Genomic DNA, 26,512 nt, shown 5'->3' on the forward strand with positions numbered 1-26,512 from the left:
CCATTTCAGCCCTCATAGCATCAGGCTCTTGTTCAAGCATAACTGTCTTTCCTGGAGACAGTTGACCCTTGGATTCACTATCCATAACCCTTTCAAGGGGCTTGTGCCTACCACGCAGGGCATCAGACCCACGAGAAGCACTAGATGGACCCCTCGAATTTGGTACTTCCAAAGGGTTGCCTTGGCTGTCCATTGTGTTCAAAGTTTGCTAAAAGCGGGATGTCCAGTACACAGGTTCGTTTTCCCACTAGGAAGAGGGAAACAACCGTGCTCTGATACCAATGAAACCGATCCCGTCAAGTGGGAAGGACTCCGTTGGACACCCACACGCTTAATAGCACAACTTTAAAACCACAAATTTGAAATGGACAACTTAAAAACAACTTGAATTTAAATGAACAGAAATGGAAAGATGGACACCAGCACTGGGGCCGGAACGGGCCGACCCCCCCCTCAATATATGATATATTTATTGGGAGTATTTAATGAATACAATGCTCCATGGGTTCTGAGAACCAGATAATGTCCATGTACATATGAAAACAGTACCAAACAAATAGGCTCGGATTTCGATGAAGAAAACTCGAAGCAGAACGACCACTAGCGTGGTCCAATCTCTACGGTCCTGTGCTTTCACTGGACTCCGCGGAGAGCGCCTCACTGGTGTTCCGAGACCACGCACAAACAGGCGCTCTCGTACTAACGCCTGGCTCTCCCGATCTCAACACCTTTGGACCGAGGTTTGCTAATACAGCTTGGACAACCCGGCACCGAACGGGTGTGGCCGTAGAGGGATGAATCCCTTATCAGATTTAAACATAAAATGCTTTACTCAAATCTGAAATTCACTTACTTGTGGATGGCCGATAGAAGACCAATACCCGTGGTATTTGTGTAGAAGATGTAGCCACCCAATAGATGTGAATTCCTCTTGTAGTGGAGAAGATGTGCAACCTTGTTGAGATGGCACAGCCGCCTTGTAGATAAACCTAGTGTAGCCACCACGACAGGTACCACCGCAAAGACCACAGTCGCCTGCTGTGTGAGAAGGAGAGGCTTGTGTAGTTGCCAACTGAAGATAGCCTCCCGCTGTAAGCTCAGCCGCCTGAGAGAGAAAAGAAACCACCGAGTATGGAGGAGGCACCAGGCTGCTGTGCACAGCTATTTAGCTGCAGCCTGCGTAGCTTCCTGTAGAAGGTAGCTTGCTGGAGAAACAAGCGTAGATTTTCTGGAGAGGACCCACGACTTCCTGTAAGAGAAACAGGCAGCGCCTACTGCCGATATGCTGCCGCCTGTAGGAGCATGTAGAGGGGCTTGATTGCAGCCTGTAGTGTAAAGGATAGGGCAGCCTGTCAGTAGTAGCTGCCTGTGGAAAACATGCGCAGCAGTTTCATGGCCGCCTGGGGAGTATGCGCTGCTATTCTGTAGGAGATGGCAGCCGCCTTAGGAGGATTAGCGCAACCACCAGTAGCATGTGCAGCCGTACAGATGAAAAGATGGCAGCCGCCTTTGCGTAGGAAGAGCAGCCGGTTGATGAATTCAACGCTAGAAGGAAGCGATGGATGCCCACGCTTGAAGGAGAGAAAACGATTGATAATTTTCACTTCATGGATGAAGCCTTTTTTTAATAAAATTAATGTGGAGTTAACTAGGTGATAATACCCACGTTTGCATGAGGGTGGGGAGTTTGGGTAGGTGCCCATGCCCACCCCCACACTCACTTAAGTGGGGCTCCCCACCTTGGCCCCTAAATGGGTGCCCAAAGGGAGTGCCCACATTTAAGTGAATGTGAACACCTAACCTTATAAAATCGAAGGGTTAGAATATAAAACATTAAAACAACATGTACCATATACTTACCACCTGTTCACATGCACTGAAACTCGTCAGAATACAGGGCAGACTTCACGACTCACTGGCAGGCGTCCCCGCTCAGTAAGTAACACGTCAGGCAGGCAAACACACAAATACATGTCATGCGAAAACAGTTTCAAACATGCAAAATATGTGTGCATGTGCAAATAGTAACATGGACATATCTCCCGTTCATGGAACATGTACAAAATATCTGTCGGCACAAAACTGGCACGACATAAAAACATAAAAACCTGGTCTTCCTATGGAGTGACAGTCCCATAGGTAAGACACAGTTCCAGGCACGAGTTTCCCTAGGTGTGACAGTCCCATAGGCAAAACACGGCACGAATACTGGCTCTTCCATGGCGTGACAATCCCATGGGTCGAACACAGTCCAGGTCATACACGGGTGGCACTGGTCTGGCTCCCGTCCATACGACACCATCCTGCTAACACACGGGTGGCACCAGTCTGGCTCCCGTCCATGTCAGCAAAATACTGGCCTCTTCACACGAGACACCGGCCTGGCCTCAAGTGAACGAGACGCAAAAACTAGGAATGGACCAAATGGTCGGCCAATTGGTGACATCCCCCCGGGCTTCTAAAGAGTTGACCTCAACTGAAAAGCCTCAAGATATGCTTGCAACAATTGCGGATAATCTGCAAAATAATCTTCATTTACCCATTTGGCATCAATAGGCAAATAATTCTTAAACTTCACAAGGTATCTCCTGGAAAGCTTTCCTGCAGGTAGCTTTCTCTCCTTGTGAAAAACAATCTGTTCTGGCTGGAGGATCTCCTCAAGCTCTTCAATTTCTGGCGGATCTTCTGTGACAGGCTCATCAGGATCTGGCCCCACATATTTCCGAAATAGACTCACATGAAAAGCATTGTGAATCTTCCAATGACTAGGTAAAGCAAGTCTGTAGGACACTTCATTGATCTTGTGAATCACCCTCCAAAGAAAACAAAACCAAACTGCAGAGTTAAAGACGGTGTTGGGTTTCAGCTTGATCAGGTTCTTTGTCCCCTTAGTTTATAGGAGACCTGAGAGCAATTACCGTCTTCCCCTGTTTGTAGATATTGTGGCCTCCCTGACCATGAGTCACTTCACTGCACAAAACTGGTAATTTTAAGTGATTCGGAGGATGAGTCGGAGCAATGAACTCAAACAAGGCACACTGGCTTCAAACCAGATGAGTATGAAGGAGAGTCTTAGGAGCTGTGAGATCGTCTGTTATTATTGAATATTTTTTTCGTAGAGTAATTCTTTTACATGAGGATAGTTTTGTCATAGCTCAAGCTATGCTTTTTGGGAATCCTCCGATGATTATACTTGCTTTTTGGTTAAGTACAACCTTATTTGTAAGTTGTACTTTTTGGTTCCAGCAATACATGTATATACTCAAATTTTTGGCTTTTTAAGCAAGCTCACTCTCGCATGAAAGTGCAAGGAGCAAGTTTGTTTTTCCAAGTGTGTTTCAGGAAAGTAGAAATAGACATCAACTCTTAAGTTTCTTTGGAATGGATCTCTACTTTCTTGTACTATGGCTGAAATGCCTATAACTATGTCGAGATGGAAATACTTTCTTGTTATGGAAAGGAAATTTTATATGATTATCTGACCTAGCTAGTGGTGTATCGCGGGCTATTGCTTTCGAGGATTATGTCAGTGTTTAGCTCAAGCTTTTGGAGTGATTCCATGGCTGGTAATGAGCTGTATTTCACAGTTTTACTGAGCCTACACCCATATGGGACAATGGTTTTCGTAAGTATGACTATTCGGACAGTCTTTATGTCAATTTTCTTGGCGAATGTCTTTTATCATGGCTGGTTATGTAGACAGTAGTATTGACAGCCCATCAGGCTTCCATCAAGGATTGAGTACGCATGAAGCAAGGTTCATTCTGTATGACCTTTGGCATCTGCATCATACTGTACATGTGTGGCCTAGGGAGCCTGACATGACAGTACATATATGGCATATGTAGCGTGACATGACAGTACATGTATGGCATATGGAGCTTGACATGACAATACATGTATGGCCTATGGAACCTAACATGACAGTATATGTATGGCATATGAAGCCTGGCATGACAATACATGTATGGCCTATGGAGCCTGACATGATAGTACATGTGTGCCCTATTGAGCTTGACATGACAGTACATGTATGGCTTATGGAGCCTCATAGTTGTGTTTTCCCAAGACTAGCTATCCTGGTGTTCACTTTCTATTTATGTTTTGGAAAGGTTTCAGAAGGATTCTGGATCCTTGGAACATTTTCTTGATTGATACAACTGAGCAGATGGGTGCTTCTTCTAGCTTAGCTGCATTTATATGTGTAAGTGTCTCATACTTGAAAGAGTATTTCACTAGTATCAGGCTTATATAGTTGCGGACAACGTCTTTATAAGACGAAGGGGATGTCACCTTTTGGTCCCTTCTCTAGGCCTGATCAGTGTTTCACACACTGAATGGAGCCAAGGTGTGAACAGGATTTTTCACAGAAGAAAGCTGAAGCATTCACTAGCTTATTTTGGCCTGAAAGATGGCTACAAAGCATGAGCAACATGGGATTTATTTGTTGGTGTGACTTATAAGGTTTATAAGTCAACATGTTCACACATCATTAAAGTTTGGCCGGAGTTATTACTTTTTGGGCATGCATATGTGGACAGAAGGAGGCGCTTAGTGAAAACTTGGGCTACAAGCTGGGAAACACACAAAAGCTGATATTTTTGGCAACCTCAGCTACTTTTAGCAAAAAGGGATATTGGGAAGACCATCAGCACCTGGAAAAATTCAAGTGTGCAATCCGTAAATAGTTCATACCTGCCAATGTAGGTGCCCAACTAGCACCAGTTAGAGCCCTAGTTAAGGACAAGAGCATGGAGGAGAGAATTTACCCAATCGTCTAGGCTAGCAGAAAAGCCTCACCAAGGAGATGGGTCGTCTTGTGACCGTCATGGCACTGGCAACCTTATCACCCACAAGGATCAGATTGTGCATATGACTCTGGTCACGAGAGTTTACCCAACCCTAGACAAACCTCATGACACAAGTACAACAGAGACATGGATTGTGCACCATTTGTTAAGGCAATCATCGATGGTTTGATCGTTCCAAGCGACCCAATAACCGTCAAAATTCCAACATGGAACCCTCTACTTCAAAAGAAAGATATGAGATTCTTCCAAAGGCAAACGTGTCATGGCCAGTTCACTTCCGCTTCAAGGGCCTATAAAAGGCAAGTGTTGGCTCCTAGTTGGGTATCTGACCCCTTTGGGTGTTAGGTCACAGAGTAGATGAGGTAGAATAGATGTTCCACCTTTTCATGGGCATGCCTAGGGCTGCCAAGACTTGTACCTTTTTGTACTACATTAATATACTGAAAATACAGCTAGCTCTCTCCTCTCCTGGCTCCATCTCTTCTTTGCGTTTTGCATCAGGTTGTTCCTATGAAAGGTGTTTAGGGCTGAAAGAAGACACAGAGCTTCTGCGCATGTGACATTAAGTTTCCTAACTCAAAGGTTGATTTGTATGGCTATTTGTAAAAGGTGATGTCAATGGTCCAAAAGGTAGCACATGGAAAGCACAAGGAGGCACATGGAGTGTGGGCATTTATTGACACATCGATGGCACAAGGGTGAACATAGGGAGCTCCATGAGAGCTATAAAAAGATGTACTTGGATCAACTCTACTGCAATGAGAATTAGAATCTTGTTTATGTTTATTTTGTGTGTTTCTTAATCTCTATTAGTGTTAATTATCCTTCTTAATCAAGATGGCCATGTTGACTTTCTATAAGCCAATTTTCACACCTTGGTTCGTGCTACCTTTCTAGACAAAGGTGTTATAGGGCTTAGAGACTTAGTATGTGCAGATGTTAGCTGTGAAGCTTTTGTAGGGTGTCAAAAAACAACCATCACAACAAAAGCGTGAATGTGTGCAAATGTTTCTTGGTGGTTTTAAGTGAATTTTGCTATGGCAACAGGTGTAGCAGGATCTATACTGGTTAAAAATGGTAGTCTATCAGATTTCCTGGATGACACATACAAGGTATGCATATTTCGTGGCTCTGATTGATTTATAAATAAGTGACTGAATGCTCAGCAAGTTTGGTGTCGTGCTGCAGGTTCTTGTGAAACATTTGAAGTACGAGAGTGAACACTCCAGACAGACTTCTGTAGATCCAAATCTACTAGCACAGGTATGCTGAGATAATTCAAGGATTTTCTCTTAGGTTTTCAAGGCAATGTTTGGATGTGCTCTAGGCGGAGTTTGATTTATCCAAAGTTGTTGCCATAGAATCATCAAGCAAATAAATAGCCTTAACATGTGTCTGCAAGGGGGCATTTATTTAAGTATTTATTTCTAGTAGCATGTGCACATTTCGTGCTTGCTGATTAAAACGGGTATTGCAGCTTAACCGATTGAGACAAGAGTTGAGCCATTTAGCATCTGAAAGGTCATCGTCAATCACAGTTATCTCAGGCAGCTCCAAGTCTAGTGGTAAGGTGGCGTGTTTGAGTGACATTCTACCTTTTGTTTAGTGACATGTCGCTTGCTAAGTTCCCGTTCAGTTTTCTGCACTGTTTATTTGTTTTGGTTCACTCATGAAGTAACGTGTATTTTTCCTTTTGTGTCACCTTTCAATGGTGGATTTTATGCTGTTTTATGACTGGCATATGGTGGATTGGATTCACTTAAGGTGTTGGGTTAAGTCCATGTTATACCATGATCCTTTGAATGTGGCTATCTAAAGGCTCGTAGAAGCATCTACTTGTGGTGGCTCAGGGTTAAGAGCTTGAATCCAAGATCTTGGTGAATGGTTAAGCTTGGTACAGGCAGTGTTGCCAGACATTTCAGAAACGTATTGTGTGAACTGTATTTCATACATTTGCTGAACTAATTCTTTCTATTTGCCTTGCCCTATCAACTACTTATTTGCTGTACTAATTCTTTCTATTTGCTACTTCCCTTAGTGCTAGGCTTCATTATGGTTGAGTCTACCCTGCATCTCCGGAGGTTTGACAGAAACTCAGTACGAAGGCCTTTGTGTGAATATATGCTCTTATGTGTGTGTGTGTGTGTGGAGTGCGTGTGGATATGCTCTTATGTGTGTGTGTGGAGTGCGTGTGTGAGAGCATATCTTGATACAAAGTTCTACACCCACTATTGGGCACTGATGACGTTAGTGGGGATGTCGTAGTATCTAGTCCATACTATGCATAATGGAGTTGATAGTTATATAGTCTTGTGGGTTGACTACCATGAGTATATAACATGCATGTTCCTAAAAGGTGAATTTGGGCATGTTCCTGGATTCATCTAGGTATATATGTATTTCATATATCTCCAAAATGATTCGTAGACCTATTATACTAGGAGGGAGAAGGGTTGAGCTGGGCTTTATGCAGAGGCAAGCAGATTTTGTGCATTGTACTTCAAATGAACTAAAAAATGGCTCAAAGACATGCAATTATGAAGTGCAGATGTTACATGCGACAATGCAGAGATCTTCAAATTTGACTTTGAGAGAGAGAGAGAGAGAGAGAGAGAGAGAGAAGCTAATGACAAAAGTGCTTCTCTCTTGGAGTCTATAAGAAGCTAATGACAAAAGTGTTTCTCTGTTCAAGTCTATAATTGTTTCTCTTGGAGTCTATAAGAAGCTAACGACAAAAGCGTTTTTTTTATTCAAGTTTATGGGCAACATTCTAAGGCCGTGTTAGACCCCGGCTCAAATAACAAAAAGAGGAGAGAGTATTGGGTCCCAATAACCCTCAGAAGGGTAATGCCCCCCACCCATAGGTGTATTTGCTTATGTTGCCGTATGAATGTAAAGGCTGACCTTGTGGGCTGTAAAACCCTGATTTTACTGACCATATGACTTGCAGAAGGCTGAGGTGATGGGCTGAATGCTGGCCCCTGCTCCTACAGGCTGAAAGTCTGTTTTTTCTTGAACGCTGATTTGGGACTGTTGTAGACCTCTGCACCCCACCAAGTGGCCTAATAAGTGCTGGCGACCACAAGGTGCATTACATCATACAAGAGGGTTGCAAATGAGTGCAGCACCGGCATGACACTAACATATGCGGGACGTGCACGACTTTGATTACCCCTTGGTGGTAGGCGACTCGTTCTTGGACAACGGCTCTGTAGAACACTTGTGCCTATGTGCTAGGGTTTTCCAGAGATAAAAAGGAGTGTGCGGCGGAATCACATATACAGCACACACGAGTCCTAAACGATTGTAGTTTGAGCTCCCCTTGAGGTTGCCGGGGAGGTGTGAGGAGTTGGTGCTGTAGGACGAGGCTCTTGCCCGGTGACAATCTCCCATAGTCCCCTGGCTATTAGTAGAGAGACAGCACCACAGAGAGACACTGCTACGGACTCATACCACAGGGAGAGGTGGGCGACAGCTGCAGCTCATTGATTTCTTCCAAAGATCTGTCCCAGTGCCTACCTTGACACAGGAGGGGGTTACACTGCAGCGTGCTGCGGACCTCCGAGCCAGACGGAGACCGAGAGCACCAGGCTACCAGACTCCCAGACTACATCAGAGGGAGATCACAGAGATACGGGCTCGACATCAGCACCATATACAGGAGCGGCTTGCTCACTTACACTCACACCCGGAGATCATGCTTCAAGGGATTTTTGCCTCGCATTGCCTATGTATCACATATTACACCCCCATCATGGTACTGGTTAGAGCTAGACAGATCTGCATTGCATTCTTGTATATCCTACGCGTATAGGTTGCATACTGAGCCTCTAGCAATAGTGCTCCATCCATCACACCCCCCCACTAGCTCAGTACTTTCATAGTTTATTTCATGTTCATTTTGTCCTTTTTTTCTGGACATCCGACAGTTGTACATTGATTTGTCTCAAAGGTCGAGTTCGGCCTCTAGTAGACGTTAATACAGCTCTCTCTCTCTCTCTCTCTCTCTCTCTCTCTCTCTCTCTCTCCCCCCCCCTCTCCCCTGATGGCGAGGCTGAATGATCACTCTCCAGGCCGCCATGGCTTGCGCGGGCCTCCCATCACTACCTGCCTGGGGGAAGTTGCGGATCAACCATTGAACTTGACCAATGCATGTGAAGTGATGTACCACATGGTGGCAAGAAGAACCTGGTTCACCACCACGACTAAGGAAAGCATGGCTAAACTCTAGTATAACATCTTCCTCCGAATTCTCAAAAGAAGAGGGGCTAGCTGTTGCTCTGCGGAAATGTCAGTGCCAACCTGGCATCCAAGATAGCGAACATGACTGCTGCTCGGGATCCATTGAAATACTTGCATATCTTGCAAGAAATCTACTATTGATTGCAACTTGACTCCTCATAGTCCTACGACAATGGGTGACTTCGGCTGATAACCGTACATGGCATGAATGGGCTAAAACCAGGAGCTCTCTCTCAAATTGATTCATAAAGGCACTTATATAGGCCTCCTAAGAACTAGGAGCCAAATATAGAATATCTTATAAAAGCTACTAAAATGTCTAACCCCTAGGCTATGGTTAACCTAACTTGAAGGTCTTAACCCTGATTAGCCTTGGGACGTAACAAGCATAGTCTCCATTTTCTGTCAGAAGTGTCGGAAAACTACTAGATCCGAATAATCCCTCATTGAATTTTTAAGAGAGACAATGAATCTCAAAAACGCTCGAAGTTGCTTCACCATCCGAGGAACTAACCAATCCAGCACCTTCTTTGTCGGCTCAAGGTTAATGCTCATACGTTCCCTCGAAATCCATTGACCTAGGTATATGAGTTTCTTGCAAAAGAACTCACACTTCGAGAGTGTACAGTAGTTCTCATCTTAGAACTCCCAAGACCACTTGGAGATGTTCAACATGCTCCTAAAGAGTACAATTGTAAACCAAAATATCGTCTAAGAATACTACAATGAATCTCCCAAAACAGTCTCAAAAGAGATCATTCATCATTTGTTAAAACGTAGCATGAGCATTCATGAGCCCAAATAGTAACTCTCTCGTAATGGCCATAATGCCTGTGTTAAAAGACATTTCCCGCGGCTATGTGTATTTGGTGATAACCTGTACAAAGGTCAGTCTTCGTAAAATAGGTGGCACCCTACAACACATCATCCGGGGATGCCTATTATTTATTGTGACTTTTGTTGGATAGCATGGGACCAGGGTGATGGTGAGAGAGAGAGAGAGAGGACAAAGATGTAGAGTGAGAACTAGATTGCACGAGTCAATGATGATTTGAGTGATGTGTTGAACCTTCACTAAGTACATGCTTTTGTAGGCTTGAAGCCTTATCTTTTGGCCCATAAAAATCACACACACACACACACACCCCACACACAAACTAAACTCGTGACACATGGCACACTTGTCCTATCCACACCTAAGGGGGTGTTCACACCTAAGAGGGTGTTCATACCCATTAAGTCCCGAATCCCAACAAATCTCCCCTCGGTGTGAAGGCGTTGTTTGAGAAATCTTCAAAAGCCATGGTGATTTGGATTCTTAGAACTCTCATGTTAGGCCGGATATAAAAGCTTGACGACTCAGGAGAGCCTACATCAGTTTATCCCAAAACAACTCTCCCTTGCAAAGCAGGGGTACAAAGAGAATGATGGAGCCTCTTATATAACAATCAGGCATTACAAAGTGGATAAACACACAAGAATTATTTAATTCAATTTTTGGGGACTTCCGAGTTGAGAACCCTTGACTCACACACACAGGATAAATGAGAAGACCTAATGATAATCTTCCTCATTGAGAGAGATTTTCCACTGCAGTGAATGCTTTCTCTTCTGCTATTGTGGATGCTTTTGCAGGTTACTTGTCATGCCCTTGACTACATTCCACACTCCATCCCTCATTAGGAGAAGCCGAATCTTTGTTTGCTAGTAGGGAAGTTGGAGCTCTTGAATTTTTTGAGTGCCATGTTGCTTCTATTGATCTGCATGGTACTGTAGAGGCTTCCATTTAATGCAGAAAGCTTGATTTTGAAAAAGCCCTTTTTTTTTGGAATTGTAGAAGCTTCAATTTGGCAATTTTCACTGAATTTCTGTGAAGCCCCAAATTCAAGTTGCTGATGTGGCAGAGTGCCAGTGGGCAGCAAAGAGTTGGTGGCACGTAAGGCTGTGGGGGGAGTTGTAGACAGGCGGTGGGGGGAGCTGTAGACAGGTGGTAGGCAGCTGCTAGTTGGCAGACACAGGGCAGGCATAGGTGGCATATGGTGGTAGAGGCGATGCTGCGGTTGGAACTGTTGGGCAGCTAACAGGGTACTACCAACATAGGTGGACAGCAGAGATGGGTGAGCTCGTAGGAACTTGGAGTGCGAGAGAGAGAGAGAGAGAGAGAGAGAGAGAGAGTGTTATATTAATGCCTATGGAAGACCCGAAGGGCCTATGAGATCAAAAGTAATACAATGGTATCATGGATATACTGAGCCATGGAAAACTGAAAGAGAGAGTAAAATGAAAACATCTGACATTACATGTGATCAACAGATGATCCTATGTAGAGTGAGATATGCTGTGATGAGAGAGAGAGAGAGAGAGAGAGAGAGATTGCATGACTCAAATGATGATTTGATTGATGTGTTGAACTTTCACCAAGTACATGCTTTTGTAGGCTTGAATTTTTGACCCATAGAAATCACACACATGCATTGAACTGATGACACATGGTACACTTATCCTATCCACACCTAAGGGAGTGTTACATCTAAGAGGGTGTTCACACCTACCGAGCCCCGAGTCCCAACAACTTGGTACTTCTTGTGCTTCAAAAGCATTGGAGCTCCCCAAGGAGATTCACTTTTGTGAATCTATCCATCTTGAGATATTTTGACAAGAGTTGACAACTCATCTTCTTCCAATGGGCTCATCCTTTGAGGTGCAATACTCATAGGTTGAAACCCATGAATCAAATCAATCCTATGATCTACTACCAACTGACTAGGTGGAAGAACGTGAGGTAATTCTATAGGAAAAACATCAACGAAATTTGCCTTGATGCTTTCTAAAGCTTGTGTCTCTCAAACATCTAACTTAACCGAATTTAATTCACAATGGGGATCAAGAACACATTGAAACACTTCATACACGAAATCTGTAATGATATTAAGAAGTTCTGCTGAATTTACATGAGAGGAGGGTGGGACCAGAAAATCACCCTTGATTCATTTTGGAGCATCTTCCATCAAAAAGGACACAATATGACCCTTCCAATCTACATGGACATGATATCATGGTTGAAAAACCATTATTTTCCTAGAATAACATCGATGTTGGCATCCACAGGATCACACAAGGAGCTATGGAGGATGAAATATCATCATCATAGTGGAGTGTGTAAGAGAGAGAGAGAAAGAAAGAAAGAAAGAAAGATTTTATTAACGTCTTCCAAAAGACCGAACTCGGCCTATGAGACAAATCGGTGTACCTGTATGGGGTATCCTCTGTCATCCCAATAAAATGAAAAAGTACTGAACTAAAAAGCTGAATCTGGGTGTGCAATAAGTACAATGAGTGGGGGAGGGGATGGAGCTCTACTACTAGGAGAATGCAAAGCTATATGCATGGAGTATACAATCATGATATGCAACCTAGCTAGCTCCATCCTGTACCATACTGGGGGTATAAAATGGTATACATCAATGAAGGGGGTGTCCACAGCTCCCTAAAGAACATGCCTGGGTGTGCTCTGAAGCGAGCCAGTCGCTCCGCACCCTCCCTGTGAAACTGAGCTCTGATCTCTGTCATCTCTCTCTGGTATAGGCGTGGTGTCCGAAAGCCAGGTGTCCTCTGTCTCCTGCGGGCTCTGAGTGTCTTTGCTCTCTGGAGAGTAATTCCCTGCCGTGTAGGGGCTGGGAGTGGGATGGATCTCTGAAAAAATGTAGTAATCTGTGTCTGTCGTCCCCCCTCTGGCGCTGTCTGAGCTTGTAATGATGTCTCTCTGTGGCGCTGTATGTCTAGAATGAATCTCCCCCGTATGCGCTGGTCTGCTGCCTCAAAGATCTGGCGTAGGGAATGTGGCTCTCTGAATAAAATGGGATATCTCTCTCTGATGGCTGTATATGCTCTGCATCTGCATACATAATGCTCCTCACTCTCCACCTCCTCTCTGCACAATTTGCATACCCTCTCCTCTCGGGGGACCCGTGCTGCTCTGCCAGTCTCAATCTCCAATCGGTGTGATGAAACTCTAAGCTGACCAATAGCCACCCGGGAGCCGTGTGGTAAAAAGCCCTCCATGTATCTAGGCCTCTCTATAAATCCATCATCAGTGATACTCATGAAGTGATCTCTGTAGTATAGCATCTTCGGTGGAAGAGGCTGTGTAGGCGATATCCATGTCTCTCGTGTATAGAGCTGCCATAGGTCCTGTCTCAATACTCTGTTCCTCTCACTATGAGAGAGACGGATATGTGGTGCATCCCTGTCATACTGGAATGGTGGTAGATGATCCATGTCTAGGCCATGCTGTGAGAACCAATGTGTGACCTGTGCATACCATGATCCTCTGTCTCCTGCCTCAGCCAGCTGTCTCGATGCCTCAAAAGCTCTGTATGACAATCTGTCCTGTGGCATCTCTCTGAATCTCTCTAGCAGGCATATAGTCTGAAATATGGCCTCTACCATCATAGGAGGCGCAACAAACTCTGCTCGGATAATGTCATGAGGTACTGACGGTTTGCTGCGTATCATGCGTGCCATCATGAGGGCATGTGGTCTCTCTATCTGTGTCCACCAATGGGTAGCAAGGCCTGGCGCCCATACCGCTGCTCCATACATCAATGCCGGTGTGACTAATGTGTCAAATAGCCACCCCTTCATCCGGGGCTCCTGAAAATGCGCCTGGTGGCACTGTCTCTCTAGCATAGCCAATGCTGCATATCCTCGTGTCAATCTAGCTCTGACTGCTGAACCCATGGTGAAGCGTGTGGCTGCTGCAGAGAAGGTAACCCCTAGGTACACGTATGATGTCACCACCTCCACCTGGCGTCCTGTGAGAGTGAATGTCAGCTGACTCCTGCCCTGTCTCGATGTATGAAAGACCATAACCTTGGTTTTCCCAAGGTTCACAGTAAGACCCCTCTGTGTGCAGAAATCATCGAGTGCATGTAGATGCTGCTGTAGACCACCTGGAGACTCAGACACTAATACAATATCATCAGCATAAAGCATAATATGTACTGAGGTACCTGCTAAATCAACTCCATCTCCGCCTCCCCGTGTAATGAAGTCAGCCACCTCATCAATGTATAACCCAAATAGCGTGGGGGAAAGTGGGCATCCTTGCTTCACACCAATGGTGCTAGCAATAGTCTCGGACATACCTCCTGGACATCTGACTCGCCCAAAAACCTGCTCATATAATGCATAGATGCCCCATGTCATATCTGCTGGTATGCCAAGAGACTGCAGGCGCTGAAAGAGCCTTCTCTCGTGGTACTGTGTCAAATGCCTTGCGGAAATCCACAAAGCAGCAATAGAGCTTTCTCTTCCTCACTCTGGCCTGATCAATCATACATCTCGAAGTGAATACATGGTCAGTGGTAGAGAAAGCTCTCCTGAAGCCTGCCTGCCCTGATGAGCGTAAACCTGCTCGCTCAGCATATAAGCTAAGCTCTTGCTCCAACACTGCACCATAGAGTTTGGCCAGCACGTGGGCAACCGTAACCGTCCTGTAGTTGCTCGGATCGAGCATATCCCTTGTTTTGTGAATTGGCACAATGGTGTGCATCGTCCACTCCGCAGGCAAACCCTCTGCTAGTGCCCTGTTAAACAGGTGTGCAAGAAAAGGAGCCAAAGAATCTACTGCATATATGAGATGCTCACCCTGCAGGCCCATATGGTTGGCGGCCCGTCCATGCTGTAGGCGGCGGATAGCTTCCTGTACCATCGAGTGGGTAAAGAAGCTAGCTGTGGTAGGTCGAGGCTCCTGTGGCTGAGGTATAGGTGGCTGTTGTGGGGCGTGGTATGGGCCCTCTGCATATGTGTGCCATGTCTGTGGGTCTGCAATAGGTGTCGGTGTCCGGGGCTCTCTGAAGTGCCGCCATGAGACAGGGCTATCTCTACTCATGAAGAAATGAAAGATCTCTAGCTCCTGTATCTCTGCGAAGGCCCGCCTTTTGCGGCGAGTAAGTCTCCTCATCTCTCTCCTCAACTCCTGCTCTGTGATGGCTTCCAAGGCTTTCTGTATGCGGAGCCGTGAGTATAGGGCTCTGCACTCGTCATCATACCATCTGTTCTTGGGCATAGTCCCAGATCTCGCAGGCTCTCCTGAGTGGACACGATGTGGGAAGCTCTGTAATGCAGCCGTGTGTAGCAGTGATGCCAGCTGGGCTGTAATGGTATCCATAGGTGCGAGAGAGAGAGAGAGAGAGAGAGAGAGAAGCGATAGAGCTCAAGTATGAGAGAGAGACTGCATAACTTGAATGGTACTCATATAAAAGAATGAAGGACCCAAGTACTGTCAGAATGCACAACGGAAATGAGAAACTGTTGTGAGAGAGAAAACAGTCGGCCAGTAAACAAATATACTCCTAACTAGGCGGGCACACCCACAACAGATTGGATGTGGATGTATGAATGTGGATGTGAAAATGGCCTACTGAGTAATATGGTGCAGACAGGAGATGATTGCTAACATCCCCTCTCAGCTCCTAGATGTGGAACCAACCCCAGTGAGCTGGAGTGTTGACGAAGCATCGCTTGAGGTAGAGACTTCGTGAAGAGGTCCGTTGCATTGTCCTCTGTCAAACAAAACTGTGGCAAGATGTCATCATCCAAAATCTTCTCACGAACAAAGTGACTTTGGATGACCGTGGATTCCTTATGTGGGAACCCAATCTCGCCAAGTAACCTCTGCAACCACACCACCTCGCAAGCAGCACGACAAGCAGCTCGGTACTCTGCCTTAGTAGAAGACAAGGCAATAGTTGGCTGCCTCTTGCTGCTCCAAGAAATAGCTCCTGAGCCAAGGGTAAATCCGTAGCCTGATGTAGATCTCCTCGTGTCTGGATCTCCTCCCCAATCTGAGTCACTCCAACCTCGGAGTCTAACTCGGTCCTTCATTCCCCCTCCAGTGTCAGAAGAGTCCACAATCCTTCGTACCCTGTAGATACCGCAAGATCCGCAATCCTACGTCCCAATGAGTCTTGGAGGGGTTACTCATGGCATGGAGTAGACATGGGTGTAGGTCACCTCATTATTTATCCTTCATGTGTACATAATATATGTGCCTGGGCTTACTATATCATTACAAACCATCCCCATCGAAGTATGTTTCGTCCTTGAAATATACATCATGTCAAAGACCAATGTATGAGCAAGGTATGAACACTAATCCATGTACAAAACTGTCCAAGAGAGCATGATTGAGCTTAATGGCTTCAAATCTTCTTGTAATGCTTTCCGATAACCTCCAAAGTATAGTACTTGATAGTACGTAACTTTTTAAAGTGCACTCACCATTTGCATCCATTTTGAGCTTCATTTAGACCTCATAACAGTGAATTCAGGAAATTGCAGCAAGCTGTTTTTACTGTTTTTGGCTCACAAAACGTTTTCGGATGCATTCAAAAGGTGCTCAAGCCTCAAACCCCTCCAACATAGAGGTGGTTGCCATGTTGCTTCATCTTGAGGTATTGCCCTCCACTTGACACGGTATTCGTGCAAAGAACGGTGTTGCGAAGCACCTGCTCTCTCTCCCAACACTTTTTCAAGAATGTACTCCACCATGCCATCTTCGCTCGTAGGTGGAAGCTCATCCAAGCCTTGCACTTCCGGTCCCACATATGCCTTCAAGTGTGACACATGGAAGACATTAGGTATCTTGGTATTGGATGGAAATAGCAATTGATAGGCCACTTCACCAACTTTGCTCAACACCTTGTATGGACCGTAAAATCAGTGTGCAAGCTTTGTGTTGTTCCCCTTGAGAGAACCATGCCGAGTTTTGGCTATCCTCAAGAACACAATTTTTTTCCCTTTGAATTCCAATGGTCTTCGGTGTGCATCTTCATAATGCTTCATCTTCTCTTGAGACTTCTTGATGTTCTTCTTGCATGTTTGTAAGAGAGCTTGTATCCTTTCCACTTAATCCTTTGCATGGGGATTCACATTATCGTGCTTAAATGCTACAATCGGACATGCACCTTGTAGCCATACATAGCTTGAAAAGGTGACTTTCCAATGCTCAGATGATATGTGCTATTGTAAGCAAATTCCGCCAAGTGCAACCATTCATCCCATGCATGTTGTGTCTCATAGCAATAATGCCTCAAGTAAGTCTCAAGCCATTTGTTGACCCTTTCGGTTTGACCATTGGTTTTGGGTGATAGGCCGTACTGGAGTCAATTTAGTACTCCGCTCTCAAACAATGTACGCCAAAATGTGCCCAAGAACTTCAATCTTGATCACTCACTTTTTGTTGCGGCATATCATGCATCTTTAACACATATTCCATGAATTGATATGTAACCATGGATGGCGAGTATCTCACTTTTCTTGGCACAAAATGGGTAGCTTTTGTGAACCGATCAACCACAATATAGATGCTATCCCATCCTCCCTTGGTAAAAGGCAAGCCAGTAATGAAATCCATTGCAATGTGTGTTCCCTTACACCATCCAAAATAGGTAAGGGCTATAGCAAACCACCGGGCTTTTGTGTGGGATCTTGTTGAGTTGACATGGCATACATTTGGAGACATATTTCTTCACATCGCTCTATTGACCATTCCAATGAAAGCTCTTCCTTATGGTATCATATGTTTTAAATAGGAGATGGGACCGGCCTTGCATGCGGAACAAGTGTATTAGAGGGATATGTGCCTAGAAGAAGAGTACTGGAACATAGTAATCTCTACTGTATTTATAAGTTCTCAGAAATAAAAATAACTATTTTAAGCATAAAAATAACTATTTTAAGCACAAAAATAATTATTTTAAGGTCTCACCCAAACTTTCTTTCTCTTTCACTCACACACTCTCTTGTGGCCTTGAGATCTCTATCCATCTTGCTCCATCTCTCTCAATTGTCAATTTAATTACCTAAACGATCACAACAGAAGCTAAAAGCAATGCCATTGACATAATTTGAGTGTACAAGAGTGCATCACAGTAACGTCTAAAATAATATATTTCTTTCATTACAACAAGTGAGTGAAATACATCAGTAAGGACGCCGCATGTGTTGGTGGAAGAAGAAAGGTGATTGCATGTAGGAAGCTCTACCAAATGGTGTAGGTGCGAGTGGGAATAGCGGCCTCCTGTGACCTCTTTTTGGGCGTTACTATTGTCATGGTCGTTGATGGAGGCTCCCGTTTCATAAATGCACAAAAAGTATGAATCCTAAGGTGATTAGAAAAAAGAAAACTGAAGTTTGAAATATACAAAGTAAAGCATACTAATAGATGCATGACAAACTAGAGGAGCCTGATAACCCCAAAGACTAGAGTCCTCAATCTGGAGTTTGGGCACTCAATCCTCAACATCCTTGATGTCCTCATCAATAGCCTCCTCAGTTGATTCAACATTACTCTTAGAAGAGGACGATGCTACCTCAGTTGCCGCACTCATCTCAGTTGTTGCATTGGGACTAGCACCTGTTAATAATGCTTGTGTTGATGCTTGTGTGGCACAAGCAGGTGCCATTAACTCCTCATACAACATGGTATATATGTGACGCTCCTCCTAAGGAATCTCTGGGACATTTTTCACCTTCTCAATGTTGATTTTATCGACATTGGCCTGGCGAGGCTCTATCGGATTGCCCGACTGCACAACCAGGCGGAGATCACAATGACAATACACTAACTGCTCCAATTGAGTAGAATACAATCTATTCTTCTTTGTATGGAAGAGGGTCCTAGTGCTCTAGTTCCTCTCAAAGGACCCGAACTGCAATCTTGTGAGAGGACTCGAAAGCTAGGCCTTTTTGCCATTAAAAGATAGAAACTTTGTAAGAATAATCATCATTGATTAATGTATTATGTAATGTTATAACCTATAAGTTAAAATAACATTCTTGACTTTTAGAGTTGTACTCACCAAGTGAGAGGTACTGATTCCATACTTCTTCCACCATGAGACTGGCTGTCTCTCTCGCATGATAGCAATCTATCTATCAAATGCGTGGCTTGCATTCCTGTACACTAGCCGCTCATCCTCCAAGCATCTCATGAGTTCCACATCGCCTATTGTCCATTTTCGAATGTAATCTTGTCACCCGTCTTCCAATTCTTCATTACCATACTACTCCTCACTCTGCCATGTAGGCAACCACGTGGATTGGTCTAAGGAACCAATCCCATCAGGCGTTCCAAACCTGTCGAATGTCCTCAACCCCAAAAATTAGCTCTGAATGATCAAACCTCTTAGCTAAAGCCTAGGATACAAGTTACAACAAGAAGGCAACTAGTTGGAAGTGGAACTTAGCATGTTGAGTACCTCTCATGAGTGCATGGGTTAAGAGCCTCTCCAATTTGGTGCATGAACTCGTATAAGAGTCCAAGAGTACTGCCCTCCATGTGAGTGATGCGAAGAACATTGTAGATTGGTTGAAGAGGGCTCACCAAAGCCTCTGCCTCCTTCCGCCAACCTCGTTGAATCACTTTGCGTGCAAAAGCAACTGCCTTGGGATATTCATGATCCTCCTAGCTCATCCACTCTCGACAGACCACTGTGTGCATGAGTCCCTTTTGGACTCTCACTATCTTTTAAACCACAATGAACATATATGAAAACCTGGTTTGTGAGGACTTTAGAAGCTCAAGGTCACTATTGGCATGGATACATTGCCAAGACCTTGGGCCTCCTGGTGGTAACAAACTTCACCAAGCTACGCGCAGTATCAAAGACGTGAGCAATCCACCTAATCTTTGCAAGATCTTCAATAAGCAAGTCTAGGCTATGGGATGCACATGGAGTCCATACAATATGCAGGAACTCATCCTCTAGCATCCATCCCATAGAGACACAGTATCCACCTACACTATGTTTTGTGGGCCTATCTCCATGATAGCCTCCCTTAGGTGTGACCATATAAACTCTCCTGTCACCATTGTCCCAAGCACAGAGTCATCAATGGCACGCAAAAACATAGTGCCTTTGCAAGAGGACATCGAAACATTATACACATTTCTCTTGCGTATATCTGACCATCTATCACATAACAATGTAAAACCATACTTGGTCCAAGTGGCTCCATCTCCACCTCCACTGCTTGTCGCTCTCTTTTGAGCTCTTTAGTGCGCAAGGTCTCATAGTAGGGTCCCTCCCACTCACATCCAATGTGGCTGATTGCCCTTATGACCTTTTTCCATTGTGGGGTGTGCATAATGTGAAAAGACAAAGCACATTGGATGAAAAGCATAGTGAGTTCCCTAGTTGTATCATTAATTGCTTGCTTTTGCATGCTTACTTGAATGCTTGCTCTCTTTAAAGAGGCTCGAGGTCTTGCAGGCAAAGGGTTTCGTGTTGATGTGGGAGTGGAACTACCAGCACCCCCGAATCCTGCTTGGCTTTGTGCATCTTCCTTTGAGCCCAAATGTATTCTCTTTGATGCATCACCTATATCCTCACTAGCATCAATATCATGTGGCAAAGGCCCACATCCGCGTCTTGCCAATTGCTGTCTTTTCCATTCTTGTATCTCGGCTTTGATGTTTTGCAGGCACCAATTTGCATGCACCGATGCCTTCCCCGATTAAACCTGAGAAATGGGTCTTAACACGGATTATGGTACCTCTCGAGTAAACCCCACAAAAATTACATTTTCACTTTTGGGTGCCTAAACTACCATATCTTGATTAAGGAGTGACATGGGCCCACATGGCATCCCTTGTGCGAGGCATCTTGACAAAGGCATGGCAAGATTGGTACCCTCGCATAAAAACTCCCAAATTTCAAAATCTTTTTTTTTTTTTGGGCCAAAATCACAGAAAAAAGACACAAATCAACACAACCAACCTTAGTAGGCATGGAAGCTGAGAAGTTGGGAGAATTTGGAAGGGGCCGATTTTTGCAACGAAGTAGCTTCTTCGTTGGTTTTCACAGACACAGGTAGACGTTTTTTTTCGAAAAAAGAGCTCTTTGGATTAAAAACGCCCAATTGTAGTGATAATTGGTGGGAGGGCAAGAAATACATTTCATTCGAAAGAAACATTTCTGAAACGTTTCATTTCATGAAATTTGAATAAAACACTTTTTTTTGCAAGTATGGGTCAGATGGGGTGAGCATCTGAGACATGCCTTTAGCTTATTGAAGAAGAAGCTTACTACTGGAACGGCATTAGTCATTCCAGACCTAGTGAAATCTTTTGTAGTTGAATGTGATGCAAGTGGGGATTGTACAAGGGTAGTTTTGCAACACAAAGGGCATGTGGTTGCCTTTGAGAGCCGAAGGTTGCAACATGCTAAGAAATACTTAAAGGTTTATGAGAAAGAACTCTAGTCGTGATTCATGCTCTTGCTTCATGTAAGCGTTATTTGCTTGGGGCTGATTTCATGGGTGAAGAAGGATCATCAAAGTTTGAGATATTTTTTGACCCAAACTTAGCTTTCTGAGAAGCATATGAGGTGGACAAACTTTTTGTCCATGTTTCATTTTGAGATTATCCATACACCTGGAAAGAAGAATGTGGTTGCAGATGCTCTATCTAGGAGGCCACAGGTACATTCAGTGACCATTGTCTATCATAGAGAGTTGGATTCCATGAGAGATCACTATGAGCATGATGAGGACTTTGGTGGGATTATGCGGAAGCTAGAAGATGGTCAAAGAGTTAATCACTATTCCTTGAAAGAGGGATATTTGATGATGAATACATGGTTATGCATAACCAAGGATTTGAGACAAAAAGTGATTGAAGAGTCACATGTAATACCTTATGTAGCAACTAGAGCACTTTCTTATAAGGTGAATTGGGCATGTTGAGTGATCTGCCACCGATCTTGTACAAGTTCACATTGCCACTACAGGGGGGATTTATTGGCATCTATGCTATGAGTAGTGCCACATGTAAATATTGGCTAACCAAGGGCACTTTTCTCCCTTTGGGTTTTTTCTCTTGGACATCTGGTACGAAAGGACACCACAATTATTGTATTTTGATATTATGGAGTCAACACTCCAGCTCCACACATTCTATGCAATCCCTCTTTGTGTGAGCATCAATCACACCATCTCTCTCCAGTGTTCTTGCTTCTTTTCATTGTCTATATGTCTCTACCTGTAGAACCCTTTATGCATGGAGAAAGGAGTGTCACTTTGCATGGATTTTGCAGCACAAGGTTAATATTGGTTAATGGCACTCAACTCAAGAGAGCTCAAAAAGATGAGACAAATGTATGTGTTATAGCTTTGCAAAGATGAAGACCATGTGGAAGAGAGCAAGAACACATATGAAGGAATGACAAAGCTACTAAAGGAGTATGAAGATAGTCTTCACTTAAAGATGTAGAAGGAGATCCAACAAAATCAAACCAAGATGAAAAAAGTGAGTATACAACATTAAGAGGAGAAGTCTCTCTAATATGAACCCTAATAAAGAGCTTTCATGGAGAGCTTTCCATCAAGGGTCTCTATTAGAGCTTTCATGCATAGAAAAGCTCTATGCATAGAGCTACTATGTAAAAAGAGCTTCATGCATTGAAGCTCTTTGCATGCAAAACATACAAAAATCAAAGGCATACCAAAATCCTAAAAGCATAGGAGAAAGGCATGAGTTTCTATCTCAAGAGGCTTATGAGTGTTGACTTGAAGATATAGAAGAAGAGTCTACAAAATCAAACCAAAATAAATCAAATTAGTAATTAGCATTTTAAGCATACTCAAACAAAAAACTTACAAAGCCTACCATGTATTTTATTATATGAGAAAGAAAGAGGAGAATAGGAGAAGAGTCCTCAAATGCTTGCCACTCAAGCGTGATGTGGATCTTGGGATACGATATGGAGACTTACTTGGGGTTTGGAACTTGGGAGGAGCTCAATTTTGTGGTCCTCCGGTCTAGATAGGGGAAGTTTAGGAGGCAGAAGAAAGATCTTTTGGAACTGATCATGCAGGGCCTTGTACTTCTCCGAAGTACTTGTCACTGTCTAGGTGGTCTGGACATAGATTGTAGGGATATGCTCACTTATGGTAGTGCTATGTGTGAACAGGGCTTAACCAAGGGCACTTTTTCCCATGTGGTTTTTCCCCTTGGATATCAAGTGTGAAAGGACACTCTACATATAATATTTTGTACTTCTATATTGTATGGATGTGACACACATGCAAGGGTTGACTTGCATTTTGTGGGCTACCACACTTTCGGCTCTCTCTCTCTCTCTCTCTCTCTCTCTCTCATTTCTATGTGAGCTGCTTCTTCTTGCACCTAATCCTAATGTGCAGGTTTTTGTGTGTGTGAGTGTGTGAGTCCAACACCAACATAGATCACTGCATACTAGGCACCTTTCCGGATCTCTCATTTAGCCTCTATATGGCTAATGACCGGAAAGTTACATATCCCTGGTTCACACTTAATGATCACGGAAGCTTTTGACACATTTCTGGTAATCCAGACTGGTCTCGGTCAACATCTGGGTTGAGCTTGTGAAACCACTGGATGCCTAAGATGATGTCTGCACCTACAAGAGGGGCAACCATGATGTTAGCATATAGAGATGGACATGTTGGCAAGCCTGAGGGAGCACGGCCCTTAGGTGGAAGGGAAACCTGTTGCAATGAAGGATAAGTTTTTTGAAAAGGAGTCTGGTGATGACAAGGCCTATAGAAGAGAGGCACTAAAGACGCAAGTCTTCGAGTTTTGCATCTAGGTTTTCTAGTTATTTCACATATATTGGTTCTTGGAAGGGCTTGGGATCAAGTATAAGGTTGCATATTTCTCCTTTGAGCTAAGGAGAAAGAGCAAGAATGCTTAGGTTGCTTAAGGTGATGATTTGCAATGGTTTAATATGATAATCTCTGAGTTCGTTCTGCTCTGCAGGTTCTTTTGTATCTGTTGCTCTGCCAGCATTGCTCATTGGTGCCACTGGCTATGGTTATATGCGATGGAGGGTAAGTTAATCTTACAGATTCTGGACTTTGATATTAAAAGTTGGAGAGATTGGCTCAAAAGCTTCAATCGGCCCCTTATTAACATCCTCTCTTTCAATTCAGGGATTCTCTCTTTCAGATTTTATGTATGTGACAAAGCGTAGCATGTCAAATGCAGTTGCAAGTGTTTCTAAGCAGCTTGAGCAAGTGTCAACAGCGATTACGGTAAATTACAGGATGCCTTCCTTCGCTCACAAGCGCTTGTATTATCTGAATATATTACTTTGTGATATATAGTTATATTTTTTAATGTAATGTATTTCATTTAACCTCCAAAAACGATTAATGGATAGCCATAGATCTAGTATTCAGGATTAAAAAAAGTCTACGTTCTTTAATCTTTGTTGACTTAATGCCACAGGTGACAAAACGACATTTAACTTCAAGGCTGGAGCTTCTTTCCAGCAATTTGGATCAGAATATGGAGCTGCAAGGGGAGTTAAAAAATGATGTCAGTTCTAAAATCTCTATTTAATTCCTTTTGTGCAGCAGGTTCCATATTAATACAGTGTAGAGTGGGTGCATCCTTCTTCCCCTTTGTTATATAGGCATCGCTCCATACATGGAAGCGAGTTTGTATTTAGCCTTTTGAGGCTGTTTTCTTATTTACTTATAGAAGGATCTTGTTTCCGGGAAATTTTTTTTACAGTGTAGAGTGGATTAGTTCCTGTCCTGTTTAACAACCAAGCCCTCAAAGTTAGCTTCTCTCGGTTTGAGTTGGTTATAGAGCTTGCTTGGGTCACAGGTCTCAGGAGTTCAAGGAGATGTTGCGAGATATGGTCTTGAGATTGAGACAGTGCAAAGGCTTGTAGAAACCTTGGTATGTTTAGAAGGCTTATCTTTTGGCAAAAAATGCGATTGTTTTTCCTATTTTGTTTGCACTTTGGCTTATTTTAAACTGTTTATGTCATGAACAGGGAGTGAAAATTGATACCATTGAAAACAAGCAGGTAAGGGCCTTTCACTGCTAGTGACCAGCATATTCTGATCTATCTCACTCCAGGAATTTTTCCCGTGTTTGTTGTGCTAGGCAATCATGTCTTCTATTGTTGTTGCAGGATCTAGCTAACCATGGTGTTATTTATCTATGCCACTTTGTGGAGAAGATGCATGTCAGTCAACCACCGGAGGCTATACAGGTGAGTAGTCAATGAATTTACCCTTACTGCCATGATACTGTACTTTAAGACGTTTGTTCAAGCAGGGGTACGGATTTTTGACAATATGATTACTTGCAGGGTGTGCACAGGCCTCGACTTGAGCGGGGTGCTACGTCTCTTGGGAGAACCGGACTAAAGGTAGGTAGGCGTGTTTTGTATGGGCTGCGCTTGGAAGTGTGCGTGTTAAATTGAGCTTTCCCACTAACAAGAGTTGAGATGTGTTTGATTCCCAGGAGCTGCACTCTATATCCAATGCTCTCGAGTCTGCGGATTCAAGAGCAGAAATCACAGCTGGAAATGAGAATGATGAGTTTGCCACCAGTAGTAGAGGCCCTAGCCCAAGATTGCAGAGAAACTTTACGGCTACTTTCTCAACAGGTCTTGCAAGGTAAGGGAAATGATATTTTTGACTTTCCTTCCTGCATTTCTCCAGTTTATATGATTTCCATGTGTTTTCATGTTCAGAGTTACTAAGCAGAAAATTTACTGCAGGTCCTTTTTTTCAAGGACGTAAACTATCACTCCTCTTACACCATTACATTTTTTTCACGTTGTGATGTGTGGGAGGATAACGGCGTCGCTGAGCTATATATAAAGGTCTGGAAAGCTAGATATAAAGACTTCTTGAAATTTGTGGATATTTCTCCTCTTAAACAAACATGGGGAGCCCTCCTTTTCAGACCACAGCAAAAAACGACTACTTCTTACCTTAATGTTATTGACGATGCAATACTGTGCATGGTTTAAATCGGACTTGCAAGCAGTGGAAATTCGGAGGTGTTCACGGAATTATTGGATCAAATGTTCATTTCAGAGTTGATGAATGAAAGCTCCCGAACTGCAGGTCTTTTGGAACGTGGGCTTCTGGTGTCTCTAGTCCTTGTAGAACTCATGCAGAGGTGTGGTACATGGTTTTCTGGTGCGAGTCACGCAGTCTGCTTGTGTAGTGAGTCGTGACACCTTCAACTGAAGTTGCTGAGGTATAGATAATAGAATACAGCCGTTTTTTGTGGCTTTGCAGAATGTCTCTTCAAATTCTCTTTTGCTGGAGGAGTCGCTTAGCAAAGGTTCCCTTGTTTTCGTTTTAATGAAGTTCTCTACAATTGTCCCTATTTCAACCTTTTTCTTCCAACCTCAGTCGTTAAAAATACAAAGAGTTCGGTATTTTACTAGCCCTGGTCCTAATTGTGCCTATTTGTGGCAAATGATTAGTGATGGTAGTGCCCTCCCTGGTCAGAGTATCCTTGGACCTGAACAGCAGTTGGCGCCCAAATAGTCAAGGCTCAACCAAATGATTAGTAATGGTAGTGCCCTCCCTGGTCACAGTATCCTTGGACCTGAACAGCAGTTAGCGCCCAATTAGTCAAGGCTCAACCAGCGCTG

At 43.8% G+C, this 26,512-nt stretch overlaps 1 protein-coding gene across 1 annotated transcript in view; it reads left to right on the forward strand.

Annotated features, from left to right (window-relative positions):
* The window catches only part of LOC147602736 (uncharacterized), a 52,828-nt gene extending 26,676 nt beyond the window's left edge, over positions 1 to 26,152 (forward strand). The window contains exons 3-14 of the mRNA XM_086797579.1: positions 5,859 to 5,923; positions 6,000 to 6,074; positions 6,289 to 6,376; positions 23,860 to 23,930; positions 24,033 to 24,134; positions 24,331 to 24,420; positions 24,715 to 24,789; positions 24,887 to 24,919; positions 25,028 to 25,108; positions 25,208 to 25,267; positions 25,363 to 25,517; positions 25,622 to 26,152. Coding sequence (XP_086653705.1) covers positions 5,859 to 5,923; positions 6,000 to 6,074; positions 6,289 to 6,376; positions 23,860 to 23,930; positions 24,033 to 24,134; positions 24,331 to 24,420; positions 24,715 to 24,789; positions 24,887 to 24,919; positions 25,028 to 25,108; positions 25,208 to 25,267; positions 25,363 to 25,517; positions 25,622 to 25,643 — 917 coding nt within the window. The 3' untranslated portion in view covers positions 25,644 to 26,152. The remainder of the gene's footprint in view (positions 1 to 5,858; positions 5,924 to 5,999; positions 6,075 to 6,288; positions 6,377 to 23,859; positions 23,931 to 24,032; positions 24,135 to 24,330; positions 24,421 to 24,714; positions 24,790 to 24,886; positions 24,920 to 25,027; positions 25,109 to 25,207; positions 25,268 to 25,362; positions 25,518 to 25,621) is intronic.
* The last annotated feature ends 360 nt before the right edge of the window (positions 26,153 to 26,512 follow it).

The sequence above is a fragment of the Cibotium barometz genome, chromosome 66 (genome assembly GCF_041138505.1).
Source record: "Cibotium barometz isolate CiBa-2024 chromosome 66, ASM4113850v1, whole genome shotgun sequence".
NCBI lineage: Eukaryota > Viridiplantae > Streptophyta > Polypodiopsida > Cyatheales > Cibotiaceae > Cibotium > Cibotium barometz.